General features: G+C 47.7%; 2 protein-coding genes and 1 long non-coding RNA gene across 18 annotated transcripts in view; 1 reads left to right on the top strand and 2 right to left on the bottom strand.

Annotated features, from left to right (window-relative positions):
* The window catches only part of baiap2b (BAR/IMD domain containing adaptor protein 2b), a 64,855-nt gene extending 47,659 nt beyond the window's left edge, over positions 1 to 17,196 (bottom strand). For 9 of the 16 annotated variants that reach the window (XR_007398294.1, XR_007398293.1, XR_007398292.1 and 6 more), the window contains exon 1: positions 15,832 to 17,189. Coding sequence is in view for 12 of the 16 variants with exons in the window: in XM_049015857.1 (XP_048871814.1) it covers positions 15,832 to 15,903 (72 nt within the window). In the remaining 4 variants the exon portion in view is untranslated. Of the gene's footprint in view, positions 1 to 15,831 lie in introns of all 16 variants that reach the window. The other 7 variants (XM_049015863.1, XM_049015865.1, XM_049015864.1 and 4 more) reach the window with 3 other exon arrangements.
* LOC125743155 (uncharacterized) lies at positions 5,376 to 6,401 on the top strand. The gene is made up of 3 exons (XR_007398296.1): positions 5,376 to 5,509; positions 5,560 to 5,605; positions 6,377 to 6,401. It is a non-coding gene; the product is annotated as an uncharacterized LOC125743155 (long non-coding RNA).
* A 2,511-nt stretch (positions 17,197 to 19,707) lies between the features above and the next one.
* chmp6b (charged multivesicular body protein 6b) lies at positions 19,708 to 23,943 on the bottom strand. The gene is made up of 8 exons (XM_049015870.1): positions 23,705 to 23,943; positions 23,237 to 23,346; positions 22,737 to 22,824; positions 22,457 to 22,543; positions 21,770 to 21,835; positions 21,592 to 21,672; positions 21,312 to 21,402; positions 19,708 to 20,586 (listed from the first exon to the last, which is right to left on the bottom strand). Exons 1-8 carry the CDS (start codon positions 23,765 to 23,767, stop codon positions 20,543 to 20,545), a joined length of 630 nt encoding a protein of 209 aa, XP_048871827.1. The 5' UTR covers positions 23,768 to 23,943; the 3' UTR covers positions 19,708 to 20,542.
* Positions 23,944 to 24,404: the final 461 nt, after the last annotated feature.

Here is a 24,404-nt window from a genome sequence, read left to right as displayed (position 1 = left end):
ACCACCACCACCCTCCCATACAGTCTGTAAAAGTATGGTATTTTAAAATGGAAAGTGTGTAGCAACTTTGTAAAGGTAGAGTAGTAGAGTTCAGAGTGAAAAAGTATTAAAAGGTGTGACAGAGGCTTTAAAGGCATAAGAAATTGCTTGTATGCCACACTGGAAGTCACTGACCTAGATCAGATAATTATAAATGCCCTCATTTGAGACCTTTGTGTTTCCTGCAAGCGGGTGACAGTGATAACCCTCACAGCACTTGAACCTACAACCTTCTGGTCACAATCTAATCTAGGAGAATGCGCTGCCTTGAGGTCACACACACGGGCATATGGCTTCTCTCTATCCACCCTGGTCTTATTCTTTTCTCTTCTTATACTCTCTCCCTATACTCTTAATGTACTCTTTTTGCCTATTTGCTACATACACTTAGGTATACCAGCTCACAAATGTGTACCTAAAAATTCTGGTCCCTTGATAAAATGTCACCTTGGGCTCCCTGCCCAGTTTTATGTAGAATTTTACATAAAGACCCCTGTGCTGTGCCCCCTGAATCTGCCTGATACTCGGTACATACCCACCTCTAATGCTTCGACCAACTCGTTACCGGAAACAGCCTGCTTCTCCAAGCAGTGAATCATGTGGCGGAAACTGAATACATACAGCACACAGGCAGGGTCAAGAGCTTCACTTACTGCTCAACTAAGCATTTGAACAGCTAAGACGTGTGAACTAAGTCATTTTGAATGTGGTGTGATTGCTGGTGCCAGACGTGGTGGTTCCGGTATGTCAGAAACAGCCACCTTCCGGGGATTTTCACACGCTACAGTGTCTGGAGTTTACAAAGAATGGTGTGATGATCAAGAAACATCCAGTCAGTGGCAGTTATGTTGCCAAAAAACACCTGATAATGAGAGAGATCAGAGGAAAACGGGCAGAGTCATTAACAGGAAGTCCACAAGTGCAAAAATAAGTGCAGAAAGGCATCTCTGCACACAATTTATCATGCTTTGAAGTGGTTCTGATGACATAGGACCCCCTTTTGCCCCCCCGATGCCAGTCTTCTTTCAAAAGTCAAGCACCGGGTAAACTTGACTTAGCCCCTGATATTTTATTTTAAAGTACTGTAGTTCTACTATAGTTTGTCAGTGTGTTCTCTTCTGATACTCTGTATACTCTGTCAGTATACTCTTTCTTAATACTCTGTATATTCAGTTAATGTGCTTTCTCCAGGTGCCCTGCATACTGTCAGTGTAGTTTTTCCTGATACTCTGTATGCTCTGTCAGTATACTCTTTCTTAATACTCTGTATATTCTGTCAATGTGCTTTCTCCAGGTGCCCTGCATACTGTCAGTGTAGTTTTTCCTGATACTCTGTCAGTAGACTCTTTCTTAATACTCTGTATATTCTATCGATGTGCTTTCTCCAGATGCCCTGCATACTGTCAGTGTAGTTTTTCCTGATACTCTGTCAGTATACTCTTTCTTAATACTCTGTATATTCTGTCAATGTGCTTTCTCCAGGTGCCCTGCATACTGTCAGTGTAGTTTTTCCTGATACTCTGTCAGTAGACTCTTTCTTAATACTCTGTATATTCTGTCAATGTGCTTTCTCCAGATGCCCTGCATACTGTCAGTGTAGTTTTTCCTGATACTCTGTCAGTAGACTCTTTCTTAATACTCTGTATATTCTGTCAATGTGCTTTCTCCAGATGCCCTGGATACTGTCAGTGTAGTTTTTCCTGATACTCTGTATACTCTGTCAGTGTGCTCTTTCTTAATACTCTATATATTCTGTCTGTGCTCTCTCGTGATACTCTGTCAGCGTGCTCTCTCGTGATACTCTGTCTGCGTGCTCTCTCGTGATACTCTGTCAGCGTGCTCTCTCGTGATACTCAGCCAGTGTGCTCTTTCTTAATACTCTATATATTCTGTCTGTGCTCTCTCGTGATACTCTGTCTGCGTGCTCTCTCGTGATACTCTGTCTGCGTGCTCTCTCGTGATACTCTGTCTGCGTGCTCTTTCTTAATACTCTATATATTCTGTCTGTGCTCTCTCGTGATACTCTGTCAGCGTGCTCTCTCGTGATACTCTGTCTGCGTGCTCTCTCGTGATACTCTGTCTGCGTGCTCTCTCGTGATACTCTGCCAGTGTGCTCTCTCGTGATACTCTGCCAGTGTGCTCTTTCTTAATACTCTATATATTCTGTCTGTGCTCTCTCGTGATACTCTGTCAGCGTGCTCTCTCGTGATACTCTGCCAGTGTGCTCTCTCGTGATCCTCCCAGTGTGCTCTTTCTTAATACTCTATATATTCTGTCTGTGCTCTCTCGTGATACTCTGTCAGCGTGCTCTCTCGTGATACTCTGCCAGTGTGCTCTTTCTTAATACTCTATATATTCTGTCTGTGCTCTCTCGTGATACTCTGTCAGCGTGCTCTCTCGTGATACTCTGCCAGTGTGCTCTTTCTTAATACTCTATATATTCTGTCTGTGCTCTCTCGTGATACTCTGTCAGCGTGCTCTTTCTTAATACTCTATATATTCTGTCTGTGCTCTCTCTTGGTGCTCATCAGCAAAGCAATCAGCTCAGGGGCTTCTGTTGACAATGGCAGTAATCATCCTGACAACAACCAGTCGGGGGGGAAACGGAAGGGGGTAGAACTGAATAAATAATTAACAGCGGCGTTCCGTTTGCACACACTCAGTAAAGAGCTGACAGGGCCTTTTCTGGGGTTGCTGTGGGGGCCATTGTGTGGTGTTCAATTATGCTGAACAGGACAGTCCTCATTTTGCGCATTCATTTGGGAGGAGAACTGATGATGAAGGGTTAGGACACACATTAGGCTCCCCCCCCGCAAATCGGCAAATTACATTATTGTTTGATTGGCTCCTCAATAGATGTTGTGTAGCTTCTGCTGCGATACTGCTTACTCTATACCTGGGCATTCATCAGAAGCTCAGCCTACATGCACTTATGCCTAGTTGACTCCTTGACAGCTGTATATGGGTAATGTGCTATTTGTCTCACTTGAACATCGCTTTGGACAAAAGCTTCTTCTAAACTTTTAGAGTGGGTTGGATGCCTCATTCCTACTGTGACAACACACCAACAGGTCTCCCCCTGTCCATGAAGACATAGGACATCCCCAGCCCTCAGTGCACATCAGCTCCTTTCTGTAGTTACTCTGCCTTTGCTGCATTCAGTGTCATTCATGAGAAGAGCCCACACAAATCTCTTTCACTGCGTTAATGGTGAAGCATGTATATGCCATTTAGCAGCACGAAGACACGGGCAGGAGACAGGAAGCTGTCTGTTTGGTCACCAGGTGTCGACACCGACTTGACATTGACGTTACAGTTCGCAGACCCTGACAGACACAGTGACATTCAACATATTCTGTAACTGGGGAAGTTAACAGAGCTGTTCAGAATATGCATCTGGTTCAAGGGTACAACAGCATGTTCCTTAATCCCTGCTTCTCAGCTAATCACTATGATGCCGCAGGGAAAATCTGGGAAAGCAGCACATCGGTTGGACGACACTGAAGTAGCCTCAATTTCTTTTTTTCTTCTGTGCTCTACGTGAGATTCACTACATCCAATGTGTTTTGAACTTGGACTTGTTCAACTGGCCGGGATTGCTGCAGTGTGCGTGTGTCACTGGCTCATCGCAAGCAAGATAGGGAGCAAGAGAGTTTGTCCTGGATATACTCACAGCTGCCAGGTCACCGATTCCACACCATTTTCCCATCAGTGGCATTGCCAATAGGTTGCTTTTCATTTTCTTTCACTAACCCTCAGCCAATTCATCATATTCTCTCTAATTAACAGTCAGCTTCCAATCCGTTATCTTAGTACCACACATTGCGGTCTCACGGCGAGGGCGGCAGCACAGAGGCGCACAGCTATCAGGGGAACACCTCCTGCCAGGTGACATTCTCTGCAGGTCAGAACGATGGTGGTGGTTTTAAATATAGGCTGTTATAACACCTGATTATCATTTTCCCACTGAAACAGATCCTGGGATTTAAAAATACGTTATTACAATATTTTTCTAATGTTTCACCAGAAGCCTAAATTAAACAATAACATGCTCAAAGTTACAAAAGTAGTGTCCTCGGGACTTGGAGCCCCAGTTCTACTCCTGCATTCCACATGCCCTTTCTGGATGAAGAAAACATAGAGGCTGGTGTAAGGCCACCTATCCTGTTGGTGTACCCTACAGCTATGTCCCACTTTCCCTAAGACATCACAGGCATCACAGGTGGACAGCAGTTCCCACGCACAGAAGAAACTGTAGAGACCAGAGCAATCTGGGAACTTTCAGGCCCCAGTGTGGTTACTACATTTGTGATTACTACATCTTTTTTGTGGGAGAACAAACTTCAGTTTGAATGGCCGCTAATGGTATTCACAGGTGTTGTACAAGAAAATACATTGGAATTAAAAAAAAAAAAACGGTAGAAGTCTAGCTAAAATGGGAGGTCAGGAGAGTTACCGGTGTACTTTGGCAGCTGATGACAGACGTCGGTATTTTGATAAACTTCGCGGTATTGGTGGTCAGTGTCCTTTAAACTGAAAATCGTAATGGATTAATGATCCCACTTGATGGCCAGAGGTGCCGAATCCTGACATTTATAACTACATCATCGAGTCTCCAGATATTGTCAATTTCTGTCATCTATACCTTTTTTGTCTAGAGGGTTATAGGTAGCTGCTCTTAATGTATGGATCCGGTTTAGCAGTTTCTTTATTGTATAGCCTATTGCATACAGTTATTCACAATTAAAAATGGTAATTATATAATGTAGACTATTATTAGTGACAAAGTGGTTGCTGCAGACTTAAATATTGAGGTTCCGTAGGTTTCCTTCAGGGCCCTCCTTTTGAATAGCCTGAAGCCATAAAATTAGTCTTTTGCCCTCCCTTTCTCTACTCAGTAGCAAGAAGAACTGAATGTGTTGAAAACCTCCAATTTGCTGGCAGTCAATTTTACCACTTTGTTTTCACAAAACGAGTGCTCGTCCCCCAAAACTCTTTCTGCTGATATTACACTGTTCGAGTCTATATGCTAGTCTTTGAAAACATGGATCCAGATAGACTGTTTGAGTGGAGCATGAATCCAGATGTTCATCTCTCATTACAGGTAGACTGGGTGCAGCATGAATCCAGATGTTCATCTCTCATTACAGGTAGACTGGGTGCAGCATGAATCCAGATGTTCATCTCTCATTACAGGTAGACTGGGTGCAGCATGAATCCAGATGTTCATCTCTCATTACAGGTAGACTGTGTGCAGCATGAATCCAGATGTTCATCTCTCATTACAGATAGACTGTGCAGCATGAATCCAGATGTTCGTCTCTCTACAGGTAGACTGTTTGGGTGCAGCATGAATCCAGATGTTCATCTCTCATTGCAGGTAGACTGTGCAGCATGAATCCAGATGTTCATCTCTCATTACAGGTAGACTGGGTGCAACACGAATCCAGATGTTCATCTCTCATTACAGGTAGACTGTTTGGGTGCAGCATGAATCCAGATGTTCATCTCTCATTACAGGTAGACTGGGTGCAACATGAATCCAGATGTTCATCTCTCATTACAGGTAGACTGTGCAGCATGAATCCAGATGTTCATCTCTCATTACAGGTAGACTGTTTGTGTGCAGCATGAATCCAGATGTTCATCTCTCATTACATATGGAATGTTTGGGCGGAGCACAAATTTCAGGTGTTCATCTCCTGTTACGGATAGACTGTTTGGGCAGATCAAGGTTGGGTCTGCTTAGGTCATTCCTAAAGAATATAACTGGGCAACACCATGCCCTCCTTCCACTGTTGTGGAACAGACCCTATCTAGATGTTCCCCGTGGCGATCCTCACTGCACACAGAACTCCATGGTGCAGTCTCCAGAGCCGCCTCCTTTCCAGGAACCAGGAGCTCCTCTCCCAAAAAGCAGAAGGTGCACTGTGGGATGTGTCATCCGATGCAGACTGCACCAAAGTTACCTGGGGAAGAACACTGCAACCTTGCTAAGGGGTGTGGTTCCAACAGAGGGTAGCCAATGGATGGGGGGGGGCATTTACCTGGAGCATTTAGGCTTAGCATGCCAGAATGAGGCTGAACCGTACAGCAGGATGAAAACGCTGAGCAAAGCCAGGTTTGTTCAGGTGAGACAATGTGCTGAGGTGGCACGGCTGTCAACGTGGATGTTGCTCTGGGGAACAGGGAGGAATGACACTGAAAATACCGCAGATGCCTCCGCAGACACACTCGTTCATGTAGTGACACACGCTGAGGGTAACCACAGGAAAGGGGACAGGACAAAAAAACCCTGACTTAAGTAGGGGAATTTTTTATACCTGCCTACTTTCAGAATGTGACCTTTAAAAAGTCCCCAGAAGACACTGTGGCTTGAATCAGGACCGAAAGAGAAGTACGGATGATTTCACTGATTGCATTCAATCTGCAGCCAGCTCTGTGTTGGTTCCCAGAGTCCTCCCACCACAACCCCCGCAGGGCTCACCTGAGTGTAGGTAGGTGGGTGGGCATGGACGTTACTGAGCCTGTGCACATACAGCTCTGGTGGGCGAGTGGGGGGGGGGGTGTATGAGAACCACAGCACCCGCATTCAGTGCTTTCCTTGTTTTGTCAGAACAATCGGGCTTCAAATTAATCACTACTTCCCACGCCTGATTACTCCTGCAGCACATCGGAGTGCACAACATCAATATCACGCTCAAGCCGTTAGCCGACTGCTGGCTGACGGAGATCTGTCTTCTATTTCAACACTTTTATTGGTATGAATGTCAGGGGGAGATCGACTGAAGATCCCAACTCCCCCCCCACCACTGGCCAACCACACCCCTGTCCTACCCACCCAGACCTGGGGGGTGGGCAGCTGCCTCACCTTTCCTGTAACCTGTGACCTTGTGTTAGCAATCAAGGGCAGCGTTTGACCTGGTTTTCACACACACCATAACAGTGGGGCTACTGTTATGTGGAGCCATCATTGGAGACAGATAAATCTCTGCAATGGGGCTATCACTGGAGACATCACTGCAGTGGGGCTATCACTGGAGACATCACTGCAATGGGGCTATCACTGGAGACATCACTGCAGTGGGGCTATCACTGGAGACATCACTGCAATGGGGCTATCACTGGAGACATCACTGCAGTGGGGCTATCACTGGAGACATCACTGCAGTGGGGCTGTTAATAAAGGGCTACAAGTCATAACATCTCCATAGGGGGTGTTACTGTTCTAAAGGACTATCACTCATAACTCCCTGGGGGGTGTTACTGTTACTAAGGGCTATTGCTCATAACAGCTCCCTGGTGGTGATGGTGGGGGGGTGTTATCAAGGCTGTCCCTAAGAACTGTCCTGCAGGTGCTGACGGTCACCCCAGTTTGGACAGCACCCACTCCTCGCCAGCAGGCAGGTCACAGCTCTATCACGCCGGCTCCAGTCTCCAGCTTCCTAAAATAAGCACTAATCATGTGCGTATGTACACACCCACACGGACACACAGAGACCCACTTGGCCACGGGATTCTCTGGGATTCACCTCTCCACCCTCCCCCCACCCTCGTTCTCAAGGGAGACAGCTTCAGCGAATAGGAATTACGCAGTGGGCGGGGAGGGTGGGGGAATTTTTCTTTCAGATGAGAGCTCATCTGTACTCAGACAGGACCGGCAAGCAGAACTGCCAGAGCCAGGACTTCCGCACCCATATTTGGGTATCAGCTTCCGCCCCCCCCGCCCCCCCCCCACCAGCGAAATCCATACTGCTCATTTGCAGTCGTGTCATGCTCGCTCTAGCGTTAGCGACGAACGGGGGAGTTCCTCCGAAGACACCCAGCACAGTGCCAGAACACGGTGCTGTAACAGAGCGCTACACAAACCTACAGCCGTCACTGTTCAAAGAGCCAATGGGCCATGATGGTCCTTTGTGTAAGCTCAAGGTCTATGTCAAGGTCAACGCCGAGCTGCAGCGTAGAAGACATTGCTCCTGGCCCAGTACTACTCTCCATGTGACAAAAATGAGGGGGGTGTGTGGCTTTGTGGGTTAGGGTTCTATGCCTGTGATCAGAAGGTCACCAGTTCAAATCTTGAGGTCAGCAGAGTGATTTCAGTGCTGACCTTTAACCCTTCGTATGTTGCTTTGGATACAGCATCTGCTAAATAAATACAGCGTAACTTGAATGCAATTACAGCCCATCAAGTACTCGTGCGCTCATAACCTCATGGACGTGTGTGTGTGGTCGCAGTTGTCAGTGTGCTCTGACAGGATCTCAAGGACAGCTCCTCTGCTGTGATTTAAGGCAGCATGATTAATATAATGACAAAAAATCAGAAGAGCCGCAGGTGTATCACTCAATCACACTGAGGCTGTAATCTCTCCTCGCTGTGTACACCTCTCCCACCCCCACAAAGCACAGCAATTTCATTTTTCTTTACATATGTATTGTCTAATTTATCTTTTGTTGTTGTGCATGTGTGTGTGAATGGTGTGTGAGTGTGCCCTGCGATGGGCTGGCCCCTCATCCTGGCTTGTTCCCAGGAGCCTATGCGGTTTGGAAGATGGATGGATGGATGGGTATTTAATCCTTCCTAAATTATCCTTTTCTGTATTTGTCCCTTCTGTGATAATGGTCACAGAAATGGTCCTGAACAGGGATTCTGTCTTGTCTTATCTCATCTTCGGTGTGTGCGTTCATGGTGCAATAACAGAGGATGGTCACCTTCTGAGGCTCGAGGGTCCTCCTACAGCTGATTCTAACGTTGCCGTCACCTTGCAAGGACAAGAGGTTGATCCAGGGAGAGACCGCCAGAAAACAGGTTTGGGTACATATTCTCCTGACCATCTCTCTCTCTCTCTCGCTCTCTCTCTCTCTCTGTCTCTCTCTCCCCCCCACCCCCCCGGACAGCTGCACCCACTCCCTCACCATCTGGGCCACACTATGCCCACTCTGCCAGCACAGAGTAGAGAGACGGCCAGACTGGAAGCGCCATCTTGGAGGGGGTCCAAATTAGCCCCAAGCTTTCGCTCTGCTGATCAGGTTTGGCTTGGCTCGGCCCGGCTCAGCTCGGCTTGTGCCGTCCGTTATGATAAATTACATCATCACTCTCATCAGCAGCATATCGAGGTCAGGATCGTCCTTCATTATGATCATTATTTTTATCATGATAATTGATCAAGTTCACGTTTGTTATTCGTGTTATTTAAACCTTGGCCCCACCTCCGTCACTGAGACCAACAACCCCCACCCCCCACCACGGCAGAGAAGTGTTTGCTGTTGCCAGAGACAACTTTAACATACAAGGCTGTATTCTGCAACCTGGCCACCGGAGGGCAGTCACAGGAGTTCAGTATAACTGGACCTCAGAATATTAATAGTTCTGGGCTGTGAGGAGCCAGCTGGGATTATGAAGGTGAAATCTCCAGATGTGACAGGGGTTACGGGCACAAGAGATCCTTTGCATTCTTATTTCCTCACAGCAACATTTTTAGTTTAATATAATAAACTTGTCATTCATGAGAAATACATAAAGCCACTCTGATGTGCAGCTCCCCATTGTCTGACTGACCTTTCCCGCCTTTTCACCATCACACAGTCGGGGGGCCCTAGCCAATGCAGCCAGTGTGTAATCCTGACACATTCTTGTGTGTTAACACAGAGTGTTTTGTCCTGCTTATCATGGGCAGCAAAGCGCAGATGAGACTGCCGGACATTGAGCAGAGCGGCGCCCACCCCCATCTGCAGGGGGGTTACGCATTTAGCGTCACACATTTACCCCTGGTTTTTGGAATCAATTTCACGCTCTCTTAGGCAGAGGTAGCAGGCCAGTGCCTCCGAAATCCATCTTTCCCGGTTACTTAATTGGTCTAGGGATGGACCATAGGGTGACGAGGCTTCCTTTCCAGAATAGCTGCTTTAATGAAACATTAAAGAGGACAGACAGAAGCATAGGAACCACAACCTCCCGTGTGCCGACCAAACACAAGCCGAAACGTAACGCAAGATGCGAGCGCTTTGTTCTGCCTTCTCAGAGCTCAGGTCCAGCTTTTCCTCTTACACACTCACACACTCACACACACACACACTCACACACACACACACAGCACAACCTTTAGGTTCAATCCTCTCTTCTTAATCCACTTCCACCCCAGCTGGAAGTTCTCCTGATATTGGCCAGCTGTTTTTTCCCCTGCAGTGCGCACACACACATACACACACAATCCCAAGCACAGCGCTAAGCCACCATCTGTTTTGATAGCAGAGACCTAAACAAACTGAAATCGTGCAAAAGGAATAACGGTTAGAATCGGCTTTTTCCACATGGAAGGACATCAGTGACATGGCAGAAGGTGCCTTGGATTAGCCCTCCCAGGTCAAGCCTGCGCCCCTTTGCTCGAGCACATGGGTCGGGCAACCAGAGTGGGCATGACCAGCCGCAAGGTTTGTTGTGCTGGGGGATGCTTGGGGGGGGCAGGAACAAGGAGAAAGGAGAGAACGGGGACGTGACAGGCAGAACATGTTCCCGGTGGTAGTGTAATATGACAGGAACAGAAATTCCGGAAAGCACTGGTGAGTAATGGCACTAACCCCCCCCCCCGCACATACACACCGTCATTTCAAATGCCATTTGGACGCAAGAGCTTCCTACTTGTCCGGTTCTGCCCCGCATAAGGTCTAAGGGAGATGCACACAAGTGTGAACACAGTGAGTCGCTCTAGTGGCGACACACTGATATGCGGGCGTGTCAACTGCATGGGCAGCCGTTTCTCAGAATATTTTAGATACAGACAGACATATACCTGTTTAAGTTATTTTTGTAATTGCGGCCACAGCAATTAAACCTCACAACGGCCCCTCTCCCAGCAGCTACGTAATTAAGGGTGATCCAGCATAACGACCTGGATGAAAAAGTGTGACTTTCTGTGGTTTTGTTAGGAATTTCCCCTCACTGAGGTCACACTCCCACGGTTGACAAAGCAAACAACAATGAAAAACAAAGGAATCAGCTCTACGCGGGTTATCGGCGAGCCTTGCCCAGGTCATCGCAACTCAGGAAGGTTCTGCTGGACGTGAACAATGAAAAATCATTGTTATTAATATAGTAATTATTCAGGGGCAGTTCTATTTGAAATAACTTGTAATTAACCCAATAATATATTGAAAGGTCAAAGGTGCAAAAAAACTTGTCATCTGGTTATCCAATAGGAAATAAGCAATATGTTTATCTAACACTGAATGTTTAGGGGAGAACTACAGCAGACCCGCTGTCGCTGCTCCCAGGGGGTGCCCTTGGACATTCTGAAAAAGTTCTGGGACACTTTAGATAGGTTCAAAGGTCAGCAAGGTGAACAGCTCCTAATCAGTACAAGCCACAGGGCAGGGGAAAGCCCAAAGTCAACCCTAAAATGCTCCCATATCCGAGATGATCAGGTGGTTATGCCAAGGTCAAAGCACATGTTACATGCAATGTAGCCGATAGTGTGATCTCTGTGTTCCACCCTGTACATCTGACTGGTTGCCCGGAGGTGGGAATGACCAATCAGAAAGAGATGTGCCTTCTGTTTTTTTCAAACAATGCACTTTGACTGCATACCATCGTGTGCGTGACACACAAAAAAAGCCCCCATTCTGCTCTAGTGACGATTGAAGGAAACTCATTGAAATTGCCTCATGTGACCAGTGGAGGCCAGCCCCACCCTAGGGAGTCCATATAGACTGCTTGACACGACCGGCCAGTTGAACACACACCCTTTGGGACACCTCTACTGTGACAGGATTATATTTATGCTCTGTTACCCCCCCCCCCCTCCTTTAAGGCTGTCTGTGCTGCATGCCATGTGCAGGCAGAAAATACAGATCTTGAAAACACACACACACACACACGCACACACACACACACACACCATCCAGCTTGAGCTGATTACCCAACAGCTGTGAGCCCCCCCACCGATTCCCCCACATGGATTTGCTGGCTGCACTGCAACCGTCTGCTGTCTGGGACCGTTGGAGACCCGAGAACTAGCACATCAATCACATATGACCACGCACACACACATGCACACACACATACACACAGACAGGTTTGTAATTATATATTTGTGGGGACTCTCCATTCAATTTTATGGGGAAAACTCTAATCACAACATGACAACCCTAACTCCTACCAAGTCCTAACTTTTAATCATAAGTAACCAAACAAAGTATGACACAATATTGGCATTTTTTATTTTTTGATTGCATTCACAGGACATTTGGTCCCCACAATATAAAATAAACGTAATCCACACACACAGACAGCCTGCACCTCGGCCACCCAGAAAATAGGAGCCATCAAGCCCCCTCCCTCGGAGGGAACACCCAGACTGCCAGGCGTGTCCTTCTGAGTACAGCGTAACTCCGCCCCCCGTCTGCCAGAACACCATGTCCCAGAATGTCCCCTCGGTAATGATTAGGTAAAACCCTGCCACTCGGGTCCCTGCTCTCACACTGCAGTTACTTGTATACGCCTTGCTCTGCTAAACCATCACATCTCGGTGACATCCAGATAAGGTGCTGAACCGAGGCTGTCTAGAACATGCCTGATGAAAAATGCTCGGGGTCTTTAGAGCATTCCCTGCTCATCGGCACCTTGAGCTGTACCGCTAAAACACTGCGGTCGCTGACAGGATGACGGTCCCGTTCCACGGGTCCAGTGTCACATGACTGCAGATACAGAAACAACCATTCATAAGCCCTCAGGACATTGTGGGATTTCAATGGCTGCCACACCTCTTAATGCAGTGGTATTCAAACCTTGTTTGACAGGGTCCCTCCTCCAAGGGTTCATATATTAGTCCTTCCCCCCAACAGAATGGTATTCCAGATACGCATCATTATATTTTCTGTTTCTACTCGACGGCTTGAAATTTCTTCAAGGTTCCTCCAAGTATGTCAGCAGTAAATGAGCAACTTTCCCAGCGTAAACTTTCATTATATCACTAGTCATGCCAATTCAGTGTATTTAATGTGTGCTGCCTGCCCATTTGGTAGATTTTAACTATTTTAATTTGCTTGCATCATGTAATGTGTATATAATTTAAGGCATAAAATGTGCTCAACTAATTTTTGATATTTCGGAAGATTGTAATTTCTAAATATATCTGTCTGCAACTCAAGCCCCCCCCCCCCCCCCCAGTTGTTTTTTTTTCCTTCACCTGCACCCCCCGCCCCCACAATTCCTTCGCGCCCAGCAGTTTGTGACATGTTCCATTTACCTCGGAGGTCACAAGTCGGTGCTGGGAATGACATCACACTTAAATTAATTTCGTTCCAGTACAAGTCGGGAAGCCATTTAGCAATATCAGGGGCCTGTTTCAGAAAGCAGGAATTCTTGCTTAGCCGGATAACTTGTCAGATTTAAGGCTTGCCAGTTCAAATGGCCTTTATCTTTGTTCACTTATATTTAGCCCAGACTACCTTAAATCTGACAAATTATCCAGCTAAGCAGGAAACCCTGCGTTCTGAAATAAGCCAGATTCATTGTTAGCTATTTTAAGCAATACCAGTCAATAACAACACATTATGGGGTATTTTGCGCATATAAAATCACCATAGCAACATATCAACAGATAAAGGTTGGACAAAACTGTGTGTACAATGGATTTATTAAGACACATATAAGACATAAGTGCTATTAAGCAGCATATAACTTCAGCTTTCACGTCTGCGGATGAAGGGTGCAGCCTTCTTGAATTCGGAGGTTGGGATTGCAGAGGTTCTCCAACTTTTCGAGTCAGAACTTTGACCTCAGGGGACGTTCCAATCAAAATTTCTGACTTCCCAGTTCAAATGGAACGCAGCATTGAAACCCTCTGTCTTAATGACTTAATATTGGATATTTTAGTGAGGAATCACCTAATCAGTCTTTAAGACCAGATGTTCACCAGGGATGAGATACAAGACCTTGGAAATGTGGGTAGAAATGATACTGGGGTCAATGGGCAGAACCCTGTGTCACAGGATGGGAAGGAAATGTATGTCATCATCCCCGTAACAGAAAGTGCAACAAAGGGATAACAGGCAGACCTGTCCAGTTATGCCAGAAGCCCACCCCCTCCCATCAACTCCACCTTTAGTGGGGTTTCACACCCTACATAGGTTTTATTCCAGTTCCTTTACTGCATAATGCTTTCCCTAGGGGGCGGGCATTTGGCTGTGAAGAACAGGTGGTTCTTATAATCCGACCTCGAAATCCGCGGCATGCAGGCAGAGGGGAAACCGCACACCGTCCCATTTTGTCGATAATCTTATTTCATTAGAACACCCCGACAGTCCGACATCCAGCGCCGTGCCGCTAACCCCCAAACCGCCAGGGGCATAGGAACCCAGGGGGATGTGTGCCCCCCCCCCCCCCCCCCCCAGTTATTTAATTTGGCTTCATTCATCCCCAAATGTATTTAAATTATCAAGTTGTGACCCTCCTCGGTTTCAAACTCTCTTCTACGCCACTGCAAATCTGCGCCTCTTTAGTGTCACCCGCCGGCCGGGAAGGGGTCACTCCCGCCGAATGAGTCACTCCGGCGGCCCCAAGACGAACATAAGGATTTATCCCGGGTGACAGCCATCTGCTTTACCCCCTGAGCCACCCACCATTTCCTCCTATTCTCCCCAGTTTTCCTCCTCGTCATCCACTAGGACACCACCCCCGCCGTGCCTCTGCTCGGTACATGTAACCCCCCCGCCCCATCCAAAGCTTACCCATCATTTCGAGGCTTATGAGCAGGGGTGCGGAGGTGCAACGCATCGGCACGCAGGCATGTGCTGCATGCGGTGACCTCGATAGACCCACGTCGCCTTCCCGCGTTCAACATAGTTAATCGCATGATCCAAAATAAACGACTTTGCCTCGATTTACTAGGCTAATCTAAACCGGTGAAAAGACCCCGGGAGGAAACCGAAGTCTATATTCAGCCCCCTCTGAAAGAGCGCAATTCCCAATTAATTATATTTGAGAAACACCGGTGAAGCGCCTCGCTGCTCGGGGGTGGGATCTTATATCCCGCACTATAGTATTTTCCCCTATTACTAATCAGGCTTCTCCTAACAGCTATTTGATGTTTCCTTATATGTTAGTTTTCGCGCGGACTCCGGATTCCCTTCTCCCAAACACACCCAGCTCGGCTTTTTATGCTTAAACCAAATAAAGTGATGGCGCAAAGGAGTGTTTTTCAGTTCATAAGCAGGAAGGTATCATGAACCCAAACCTTTAGAAATCAGTTCCTTTGCGGGTTTTTTTTCTGAGACTCGGTGCGCTCCGCGAGTGCCGCGTGCGGGTTACTCACGGCACCGCGGGGGTGCAGCGCTGCAATGTTATTTCCAAGTTATTTGTAACACAATAAACTCCGAAAACGCAAAGTGCTTCACCGGGGTCAACGTGTGAGGCGAGACAAGCAGATTCTGTCGTACTGAACTTAATGAAAATGGGAAAACACTGCAATATAGGGTTATATAGGTAAAATACTCTACGAAATAATGTGTGATAAAGAGTAATATAACAAAAAAGTTATTAGTAGCAATGACAGGTTAATTAACCCTAATATTTTGGCACGGCGGAATTTAGGCTATTTCATCCGAGTATGAGAAATTACACCTGGTGAATATTTCAGAAACATATATGTCCAGGTCTGACTCACATCTGGTCCGCGGTTCTAAGCAGGCTTATCCGATCACAATAATAAATAATAATAATAATAAGAAGAAGAAGAATAAAAACACATGAAACAAATCACAAAAAGTACTGCGATCATAAACTGTCGAGTCTCCTACCTTGTAGACATTTTCCGTTATACGGTGCACCTCGTCCGTACGAGACATACTGAAATCTCCAGCCAGGACCATAGACTAGATGTTTTCCCCTTTCGAGATGAAGCGCTATCCGAGCAGAGAGTACGGCAATGAAACGCACTAATGCGGCGATGTCAGACCTCGGGGAGAAGCCCAAAAACACGGACGAGACTCGGCGTTCTCGCAGCTTTTATACGGAGCTCGCCCCCAGCGCCCACTCGGACCCACGCACTCTCTCACCGAACCGGGAGAGAGGGGACTAGTCATACCGGCAGCATTTTACAATGAATCGGTCCCCGCCTCTGACCACGCCAACTCCTCCCACGGCTACGCCTCCCTGCCCGGCGCCCTGGAGCCGCCCGGCCGCCAGTCATTCATTCATGTGGCCTGTATTTACAGCGCATTTTTACGCAGCATCCCGGACTGATACCAACGCCAAGAACAAAGGACCCTGTTAAAAGGCCCGTGCGTCTGCATTCACGCTACACATCCGGCTCTTCCAGCTGTCATTCAAAAATAAAAATAAAGAAATACACCCCCATTGTCTTCTACCGCAGTGTTGTCATATAACAGTATAAGAGCAGCCCTTGATCTTATTTTCTTCCAGCTCACTCAAGCGTATTTATAAAGAATCAGCATATTAAAGCAGATGCCCCGGCTGTCTCTCGTGTGAATATTAATCGGCTAGTTAGGCACGTTTCACGCTGCCCCCGTGGGCTGTTGAACACAAGGCATGGTGATATATTAATGGGAATAGTTTAATCAGTGATGCGGAGATTCAGTTTACCCCGATGTCGTTGGGGGGAGGGTGTCCTTTTACAATGCGATTAATCCATCGCAGTTTCACCGTGACCGGTCTGTACGTCAGTATGGATATCGAAAGTGTATTGGTGAGACGGTTATAAATGGGGAAGATGGGCAGCGGACGTGATGGCGAATTGTGCATGTGTGGTTATTTGCGGGAGGGTGGCCGGGGGTGGGCTGATTTCGCTCGGCGGACGGTGCCGGTACACGGTGCGGTGTGGGCGGGGGATCCTGCGCCTCTTCTTCGTCGAGTCACGACGTCTTCAGGAAAACGCTCTTCTCGCTGCTTCTTTTCCTTCTAGTATGTACTTCCCAAGACCCATTGAAACACCAAAATATCCCCCGAAAGTAACAGAAAAACACACAGCACCCACAGTACACATGGTTCTCCCGCACTCTGCTGTACGGTGCGGCGGTTTAAGAGTTAATGGTCCAGACTATTAACCAAAAAGTTGCCCGGATCAAAGACTAGTAAAGGTTGGTACCTCTGGGGAAGCACCTGCATCGGAACGAGTAAATAAAACGCAGGCTATAGCGTGAAATAGACTATAGCGTGAAATAGACTATACAGCTGTGTCTACATAAAGTGTCCGCTAAGCAAACCATCACTGCAATAAGAGCACTGCGGCAGACACGCATTGTTAACCTGCTGCTATTCCTGACGGCGTGTCCGGATCTCCAGGCGATGTCGGGTCTTTGTATGAATACCTACGAGATTTAAGCCGTAAGCACGCCGCACCATCACTGACGTACTGGGGCGCTCTGCGGCAGTGCATCGGAATCAGCATCGGGACCAGCGGTCCCAAACGCCGGCTGTCACTCAGTCCGAAGCGGATCTCTAGCCCTTACAGCTCCCCCCTCGGCGCAGTCCCGGTGCCTTGTTTAAAAATATAAGCTATAGACGTCACGCTGGAAGAGGACAATCAATCAAGATAAACGAAATACGGTTTTTGGTTATATAACAAGGGCTCCATTGTGGAATAGGCACAGGCCCACGTGCTTGAAGGAAACAATTGGATGCTTTTAAATGCGTGGGCAGCTATTAGTAAAATACAAGTGTTTATGCTTTTTAGACTGCAGAGAGGCCGGGGTCTGCTGGAATGCAACAGCTGAGAAAAAATTAATCACCGTCCTACCGACAGTCGAAAAATGTCCAGGTTAAAGTCCTCGACCCGATTTGCAGCATTAAACATTAAACTAGGCATGTTGGTGAAACTGTGAGATACGCAAGATCTAGCTTCTAAAAGCACTTATATTAAAACGTATTTTCGGCGTTTATTACACAGGCTAGGCCTACGTTACTTGCTTAAACTGATTCCTATTGGAAATTTCAATTACAACCATGAAATGTCATCAGGTAGTGTGGATTAGTACAAATACGTCCGCAGTACTTACTTGCAGATGTGCTTATTGACCAGAACAGGACGCAGTTATAACACAAGGTAAAAGTACATTATGCTTCTCAATTTAACTTTTTCGGGGACATATAGGCCTATGGGAATGACACGCTACGTTACAATTTGAGGGATTCCTGCATTATGGACGAGGTGCTTTTCTGCTTTAGACGCAGCATTACATAGCGGCGCAGTCAGACACTAATCCCCTGCAGTGATTTGGAGACTCCTCTTCATGCACGAATTCACTTTAGGGCTGAATTTACAGCCTTCCCCTCCAGCAAAGTGAAAAAGGCGAACATAACGTTGCTAGCGCCTCCTGCTGGACACTGAGGGACAATCTGATCCCCGTTCCTAAAAGCACCCTCCAATTCGTGCTGGCTGGTGTGATGTTATTTTTAGAAATGAGCTGGGACTACGCCTGTACTACGAAGCGGGGTTACTGGCTTATCGGGGTAACTTGTCGGATTTAAGGTACCCCCGCTTCGTAGTAAGGGCTGCCCACCTAAAATTAAGGATCCCCCGGCGCTTCCAAAAGAAATATCACATTTTCCTATATTCCTTACATGGCACATAGAATTTTAAAAACCACCTCCAATCCAAGGATGCCACACTTGGGTAAATATAAAAACGAAAATGCCCCTTCTCAGAACTTCGCTAACGTCCAAAACACTGCGAAATATGCACTGCATCTATAATACATGAAAAACAAATGAGTATGACTACATGCTGGCTCCGTCTGCACTGGAGTTTATCACACTGCAGCAATAAGTTACCCCGCCGTAACTTCATCGCCCCCGTCAATGTGTGAACGCATCACCAATGAAATGTCAAACTCTCTGCTAAGTCTTAGTAATGATTAAAAAAAAAATCACTATATTTTATTCCATCTAAAACGATTGTCCTGGGAAAAAACAGCGTTTTTACGACACTGCGATCAAACTTAAAAACAGTTTAGTACAACATCAGTATCACCAACCGGGATCCAACAGTAACCCCACTACCTATAATTACTATCAATCCGGAACGTGGTGAGAAGCAGCGGGTCTAAGAGAGGATGGTACGATATTCATCATGTTCGGACATCGCTGTCAGCGGTACCGAGAGCGGCGTGCTGCGCATGCGCCACCAGCACCGGGATTCGGGCCGTACCCGGTAAACGGCGGCGGCCCGTCGGACGGCTGGGGAGGCCAGCGCCGTAACCATCCGGCGTGCCTTAATATAGGCCGCTTTCCGAAAGATCTCCCAGGGAAACACGTTGTACCCCCGCCCACTCGTTTCATACTTTTTTTCGGCTACAGTCTCATTCCGTGATTCATCAGCCCACGGTCTTTCTGTCATTCTGGGCTCTGTATTGGCAGCCCGGCCCCCCAGGGCGGTTCAAGAGCCGCACCGACTGAGGGACTAGGAGCGGCTCCGATCTGCTTTAATCACGGCTCTTGTCATCTAGGTGGCGATTATTACACCGGGGGGAATTAGCGTCGTGGCATAATTAGATTTACAAACGGGGGTTCTGCACGAATGGAAGGTATGAACCATGGATGATCCGTCCGCGCCGGCCCGACCCTAGGCTTCGGCGGCCATACATGTAGAATACGCATAGCCGGAGTGGTAAGTGGGGGGAAAATAGCCGGTTATCTACCAGAACACAAGGCTCATCTGAAAGAATTAAAAACGTTTATTGTGCAGGAGGAACTGAAAAGTGGGGGTGGGGGGCACACATTCTAAAAGCGCAATGTTATCAGGAGGTCCACAGTATAATTAAATTCCAGTGAAGTGGAACAGTTAGAATGTAGCCTCAAACACATTCCTCAATGATATACTCAAGTCCGTAACAAACAGAAAAAGCTGGGGGAGGGGGGGGGGTGCCATTTTGGGTTAAACAAAGTGAATTCTGCATCAGTTACAGGGGTCCACTAATACCACTTAATATCCTGTTAATTTTGAGAACATGCTGGCTTAAACAAACATAAGACAGACCGAGCGGTTTGCTTCCTGCACCACCGTAACCAACCCAAAGGATGCTAACCCAAAGCCCAGGGCACAGCAGGCCACTAACCCACTTCCTGGCAGATGTGGCTGCATCATCTTCACTGGGGGAATCCAGGCAGCGATGAGGTGATATTCAGGGGCAGAGGTAAGCTGCCGAGGACACGATCAACCCCCACATGGCTGGGAAAGGGACCCAGCGCTCTGCAGAACAGGCAGACGAGGCAATGGTGCACGTCAAATGATCGGGAGCAGGTAGCTGGTCAAGCCGGGAATGCGCTGGGGGGGCACACAGTCTGACGCAGAACAGGGGTACGACTGAATGGGGAAGGGGACTGGCAGAGGGCATAACAGCACTGAGGGCATTCTCAGTAAAGTCATGCCTCCCTAACTGGCCCCTGAGCTGGGGGGGGTGGGGGGGGGTGGGGGTGTTACACCACAGGAGCCACCCGCCCGAGTTCCAACGGGGAGTCTGGAAGCAGGGGACGGCAGGGCTGCAGGTCCCGTTAGGTCACCAGCATCTCTGACTTGGTCTTCACCCGCTTCCTCTCTGGAAAGCAAAAATAAATAAATAAAAATAGTTCTCTCTCACTCTCTCACACACACACACACACACACACACACACACACACACACACACACACACACAGTCAGTGCAACAGCATCTTCTGAGCACCAGAAACAGCTGTGCAGGTTCTCCAAAGGGCCAGCTTAGTCAGCATCTCCTCCCCAGGCAGCACGGCATCTCAGTGGGTAGCACTGACCTTACAGAAGAAAACTATCCCAACTCCTGGTTCCATGTGTGAGACCCCCCCCCATGCTTGTCTGGGGATTTCTCCCACAGGGTGCCAAAGAAAATGCAGCTCAGGGGGACTGGCACCGCCCCCCCAGTGCGTGACGGACTGGGCGGGCACATGCACGGACAGACACGCCATCTTAGGTGGCCTGTGCTTTGGGCCCCGCCCCCATGCACGGAGTCTAACCTCGTGTCACATGGAATTTAATTCTCGTAACTGACGGTACACATTCTGCTTTTACACTGCCTGCTGCTATTATATCACTTTCAGTGATAATTTCCTGTAAGTTACCTTAAACTGAAGTACTGTTACTTAGGCAATAGCCGGTCACCTCAGCCCGGAACTCAGTACACTATAGGTCGATGCACTGCAGATGTACAATACAGTCTAGCAACGTGACGCCGCGGGGGGCAGAATGTGAAATTCGGCAACCTTCACAGCCTCCACAGGCTGGGGGTACAGGGAAAGGTGGTCGTACCCAGTTCTTCTGCAGGAACCTCAGGCAGTTCCTCCTTAGGTACCTCAGGCAGTTCCTCCTTAGGAACCTCAGGGAGGGACACATCTTCGCCCTGCGGAGCCCAAGAGAGGAGCAACAGTCACAGTAAGTTTGACACTTACATTATGCAGCTGAGCACCGTCAAAGGAATGTCAGTATCCCAGGAGTGCCAGCATTAAACTCGAGGAAACTGCCCAACAATCTGCGGATACTGTCGCTGTAAGGAGGCAACGAGAGGAAGGAGAGACGGGGCGTGACCCACCTGCGTAATGGCGTCCAGCTCAGCCAGCACCGCGTCCTCGTCCTCCTGGGTCAGGGAGCCCGCCAGCATGTCATCGATTTGCTAAAACAGACACAGAATATGAGCGCCTTTTAAAGATGAAGGTGGGTGAGGGAGGAGGCCGCACTCATGATAACGACAACGGAGAAAGAAAGCCCACCCTCTGGTACTCAATGGCATCCTGCGTCTCGTCCATGATTCGCTCCACTTCCTCTATTGACATCACCTGGAAGGTAAGAGAAGGTGGGTCAGAGAGGCAGCCAATCACAGCAGTCACTGTGAAAGGCAGGGCTCCCATTGGTGGGCTCCAGAGAGTGGGATGGCCTTCCTAGAATATAGAGACTTAGCAGAGGCGTCCCAGGAGATTTGAGCGGTGATCCATTAATCTTACTAATCAGAAACTTAGGGGGGGGATGGGAGGCACGACGACACAAACAGATCCTTGCAAGGACCTGCAACAAAAGATACATGCTACAGCTGGCACTTTAACCCTCTGTATGAATATTAATGCCATCCTCCCCTCCCACTGCGTCAGCTGGGGGGCGGATTATCACACACTGGGTTAATCTACTGCCACCAATTAGCCATTCCTACGTGAAGGAAGGTGAGCAGCAAAACAGCCGACTGCAACATGAGCAAAGATGGCTGCACCCATGACAGGTCTCCGCTTTCTGCTATACAGTCAGCGGTTATTGCAGTTAATCTGTTCATCTCATACGATACAAGGAGCATTTCTAGCAAGAAAGCCAGAGCTACAGATTGTCGCCCCGCGGCCGCAGAGATGGCGGCTCCTGTTCCGTTTGCGAGCACCAGCAGTGCAGCGGATGACCAGCTTCAGCTGCAATACCTCATGCATCTTCTTCAGACAGTCGTTACCAATCTTCAACCCCTCGATGACCTTCATCTCAATCTGGGCAAACTCAATATCTTGGACCTATGACAGCAACACACTTGTGTTAAGTTTGATCAAAGAAAGAAACTATCACTTTCAAAAAAAAAGTGAAAAAAAGTGCCTTAACTGTCACTAAGTGGAAAATAGACAGATTATACTGAGTGTGATGGCTTTGTGAGAGTCAGTACATCCCCACAAAGGGTGTACAGTGGTCAGGACTGCGGGGCCTCCTCACCATCCTCTCCAGGTTGCCTATCTGGTTCTCGGTCTTCTCCAGAAGCTGGTCCTGGTATCGCTTTTTCTTGAGCAGAAGTAGGGCCTTCCTGTGTCACAGCAAAATGCCAGCACACATCAAAAGCCAGGCTAACTCCCTTCTTCTAGATCTGAAGACCAACTCCTTGGCACACTTCATCTCACACAGTAAACTAAAACCACGTTTGACACAAACTCCAGCAAATCTACAATGATACAACTGAGACACTGAAATCCATTATATTCTGTGACTACTGCGGACTGGGACTCCTGCCACAAACTCTTGGGAAACTGCTTGGGAAAGTCAAAAACAAACAGCAACAATATAAACCTGAATATCATGTATGTATAACACTACACATTAATATAAATGTACACTGATTTTACTGTAACGCTATTTTCTCAGCTGGGAGCTGGTCTGTCTTCATGTTGCAGTCCAACGCTGGAACATAATGACACGAACAAAGAGACACGGCGTCTTACTCCTTCTTCCCATCCTTGAGCAGCTGCCGGGCCAGAAGCCGCTCCTTCTCCAGCTGTAGGGTGATCTTTTTCTGGTACTGCTTCAGCTTATCTCTCTGTTGCTTCAGTTGCTGGATGCCAACAGGGACAGAAAGCGAGGAGAGCCAGGCTCGTTACACACGGACGGTTCGCCGGAACTGTCAAAGACACTACGCACGATTTAAACGGACCGACTCGCCTGCGTGAAACATCAGTACAAGATGCATATTTAATGCCTCTGCATGGAAACACAGACAAGGCCCTCCCCAATATGCAGGCAACGCTGAACGAAAATATTGTAACATCGCCCAATGCGAAACAACAGGATTGTGGGGACATCTAACTAAGAATGGATTAGCGTGTTTAAATCTGCAATGGGCATCCTGATGGTGGGCCAGAGCAGACAGTGAATCCAGTACGAGGTGCTGCATCTGCCAGTCAGAAGCTCACCAACACCGCCTTGTCCTGCTCTGTCACTCGAGTGCGTCTCTTTCGGCCGAAAACGTTTCCCATCGTGAAGCCGCATCCCCGCCGCCCTGGGAGCGAGATCCGGGCCCTATGGTGTCGCACAGCAACGCTCTCTGACTTCCATAACGACACAGCGAGGCGAAATAAAGACGGAGCGCGTCGGCCACTGACAGCAGCAGCGCACGATAAAAACAATCGAAATAGACCACGCCCCTGGACGCAGAGGGCTACGGCGGCCGCGAAGTGACAATCCGCACGTGTGCGTGTCTGCGGTGCAAGGGGGATTGCGATATATAACGTAAAGTAGTTCACGAAAATATAATATACTTACAATTAGTAAACCACCGAGTTATTAATTTGCATGCTTTGATTACACAGATTAAACAGCATCGTGCAACTTACCTGAAAATAATCCAAGCAAGTATAATTAAAAATTTCGTTCGATTTAACTTCAGGGTAAGATTTTCGGAGATACGGTAACGACGGACGTCCAATGTTATGCTGCTAGGTGCAGCAGTCGAGGGACAGTGAGATTAATCTGTAATACTCTATTAATTCACAACTATTACAATTAAAGCAAAAAACTATAGTTATATATTTGGCAACACTACTGAGAAGTTATCGAAACATCCAAAAATGTCATCGAAGTTGTAGAAACATAAAATGAAATAAATCGGTAAGA

Source organism: Brienomyrus brachyistius, chromosome 5 (assembly GCF_023856365.1).
Source record: "Brienomyrus brachyistius isolate T26 chromosome 5, BBRACH_0.4, whole genome shotgun sequence".
NCBI lineage: Eukaryota > Metazoa > Chordata > Actinopteri > Osteoglossiformes > Mormyridae > Brienomyrus > Brienomyrus brachyistius.
The sequence above is the reverse complement of the archived record's forward strand: the minus strand, read 5'-3'. Positions and strand labels throughout refer to the sequence as shown.

What these genes read in the sequence shown, in the direction of transcription:
- chmp6b (XM_049015870.1), bottom strand. Translation starts at nt 23,767, where the DNA reads ATGGGAAACGTTTTCGGCCGAAAGAGACGCACTCGAGTGACAGAGCAG. An exon ending in AGCAGGACAAGGCGGTGTTG is followed by an intron (nt 23,347 to 23,704) that starts GTGAGCTTCTGA and finishes GTTGGCATCCAG; the next exon opens with CAACTGAAGCAACAGAGAGA. An exon ending in GTCTGAAGAAGATGCATGAG is followed by an intron (nt 21,836 to 22,456) that starts GTATTGCAGCTG and finishes CTTACCTTCCAG; the next exon opens with GTGATGTCAATAGAGGAAGT.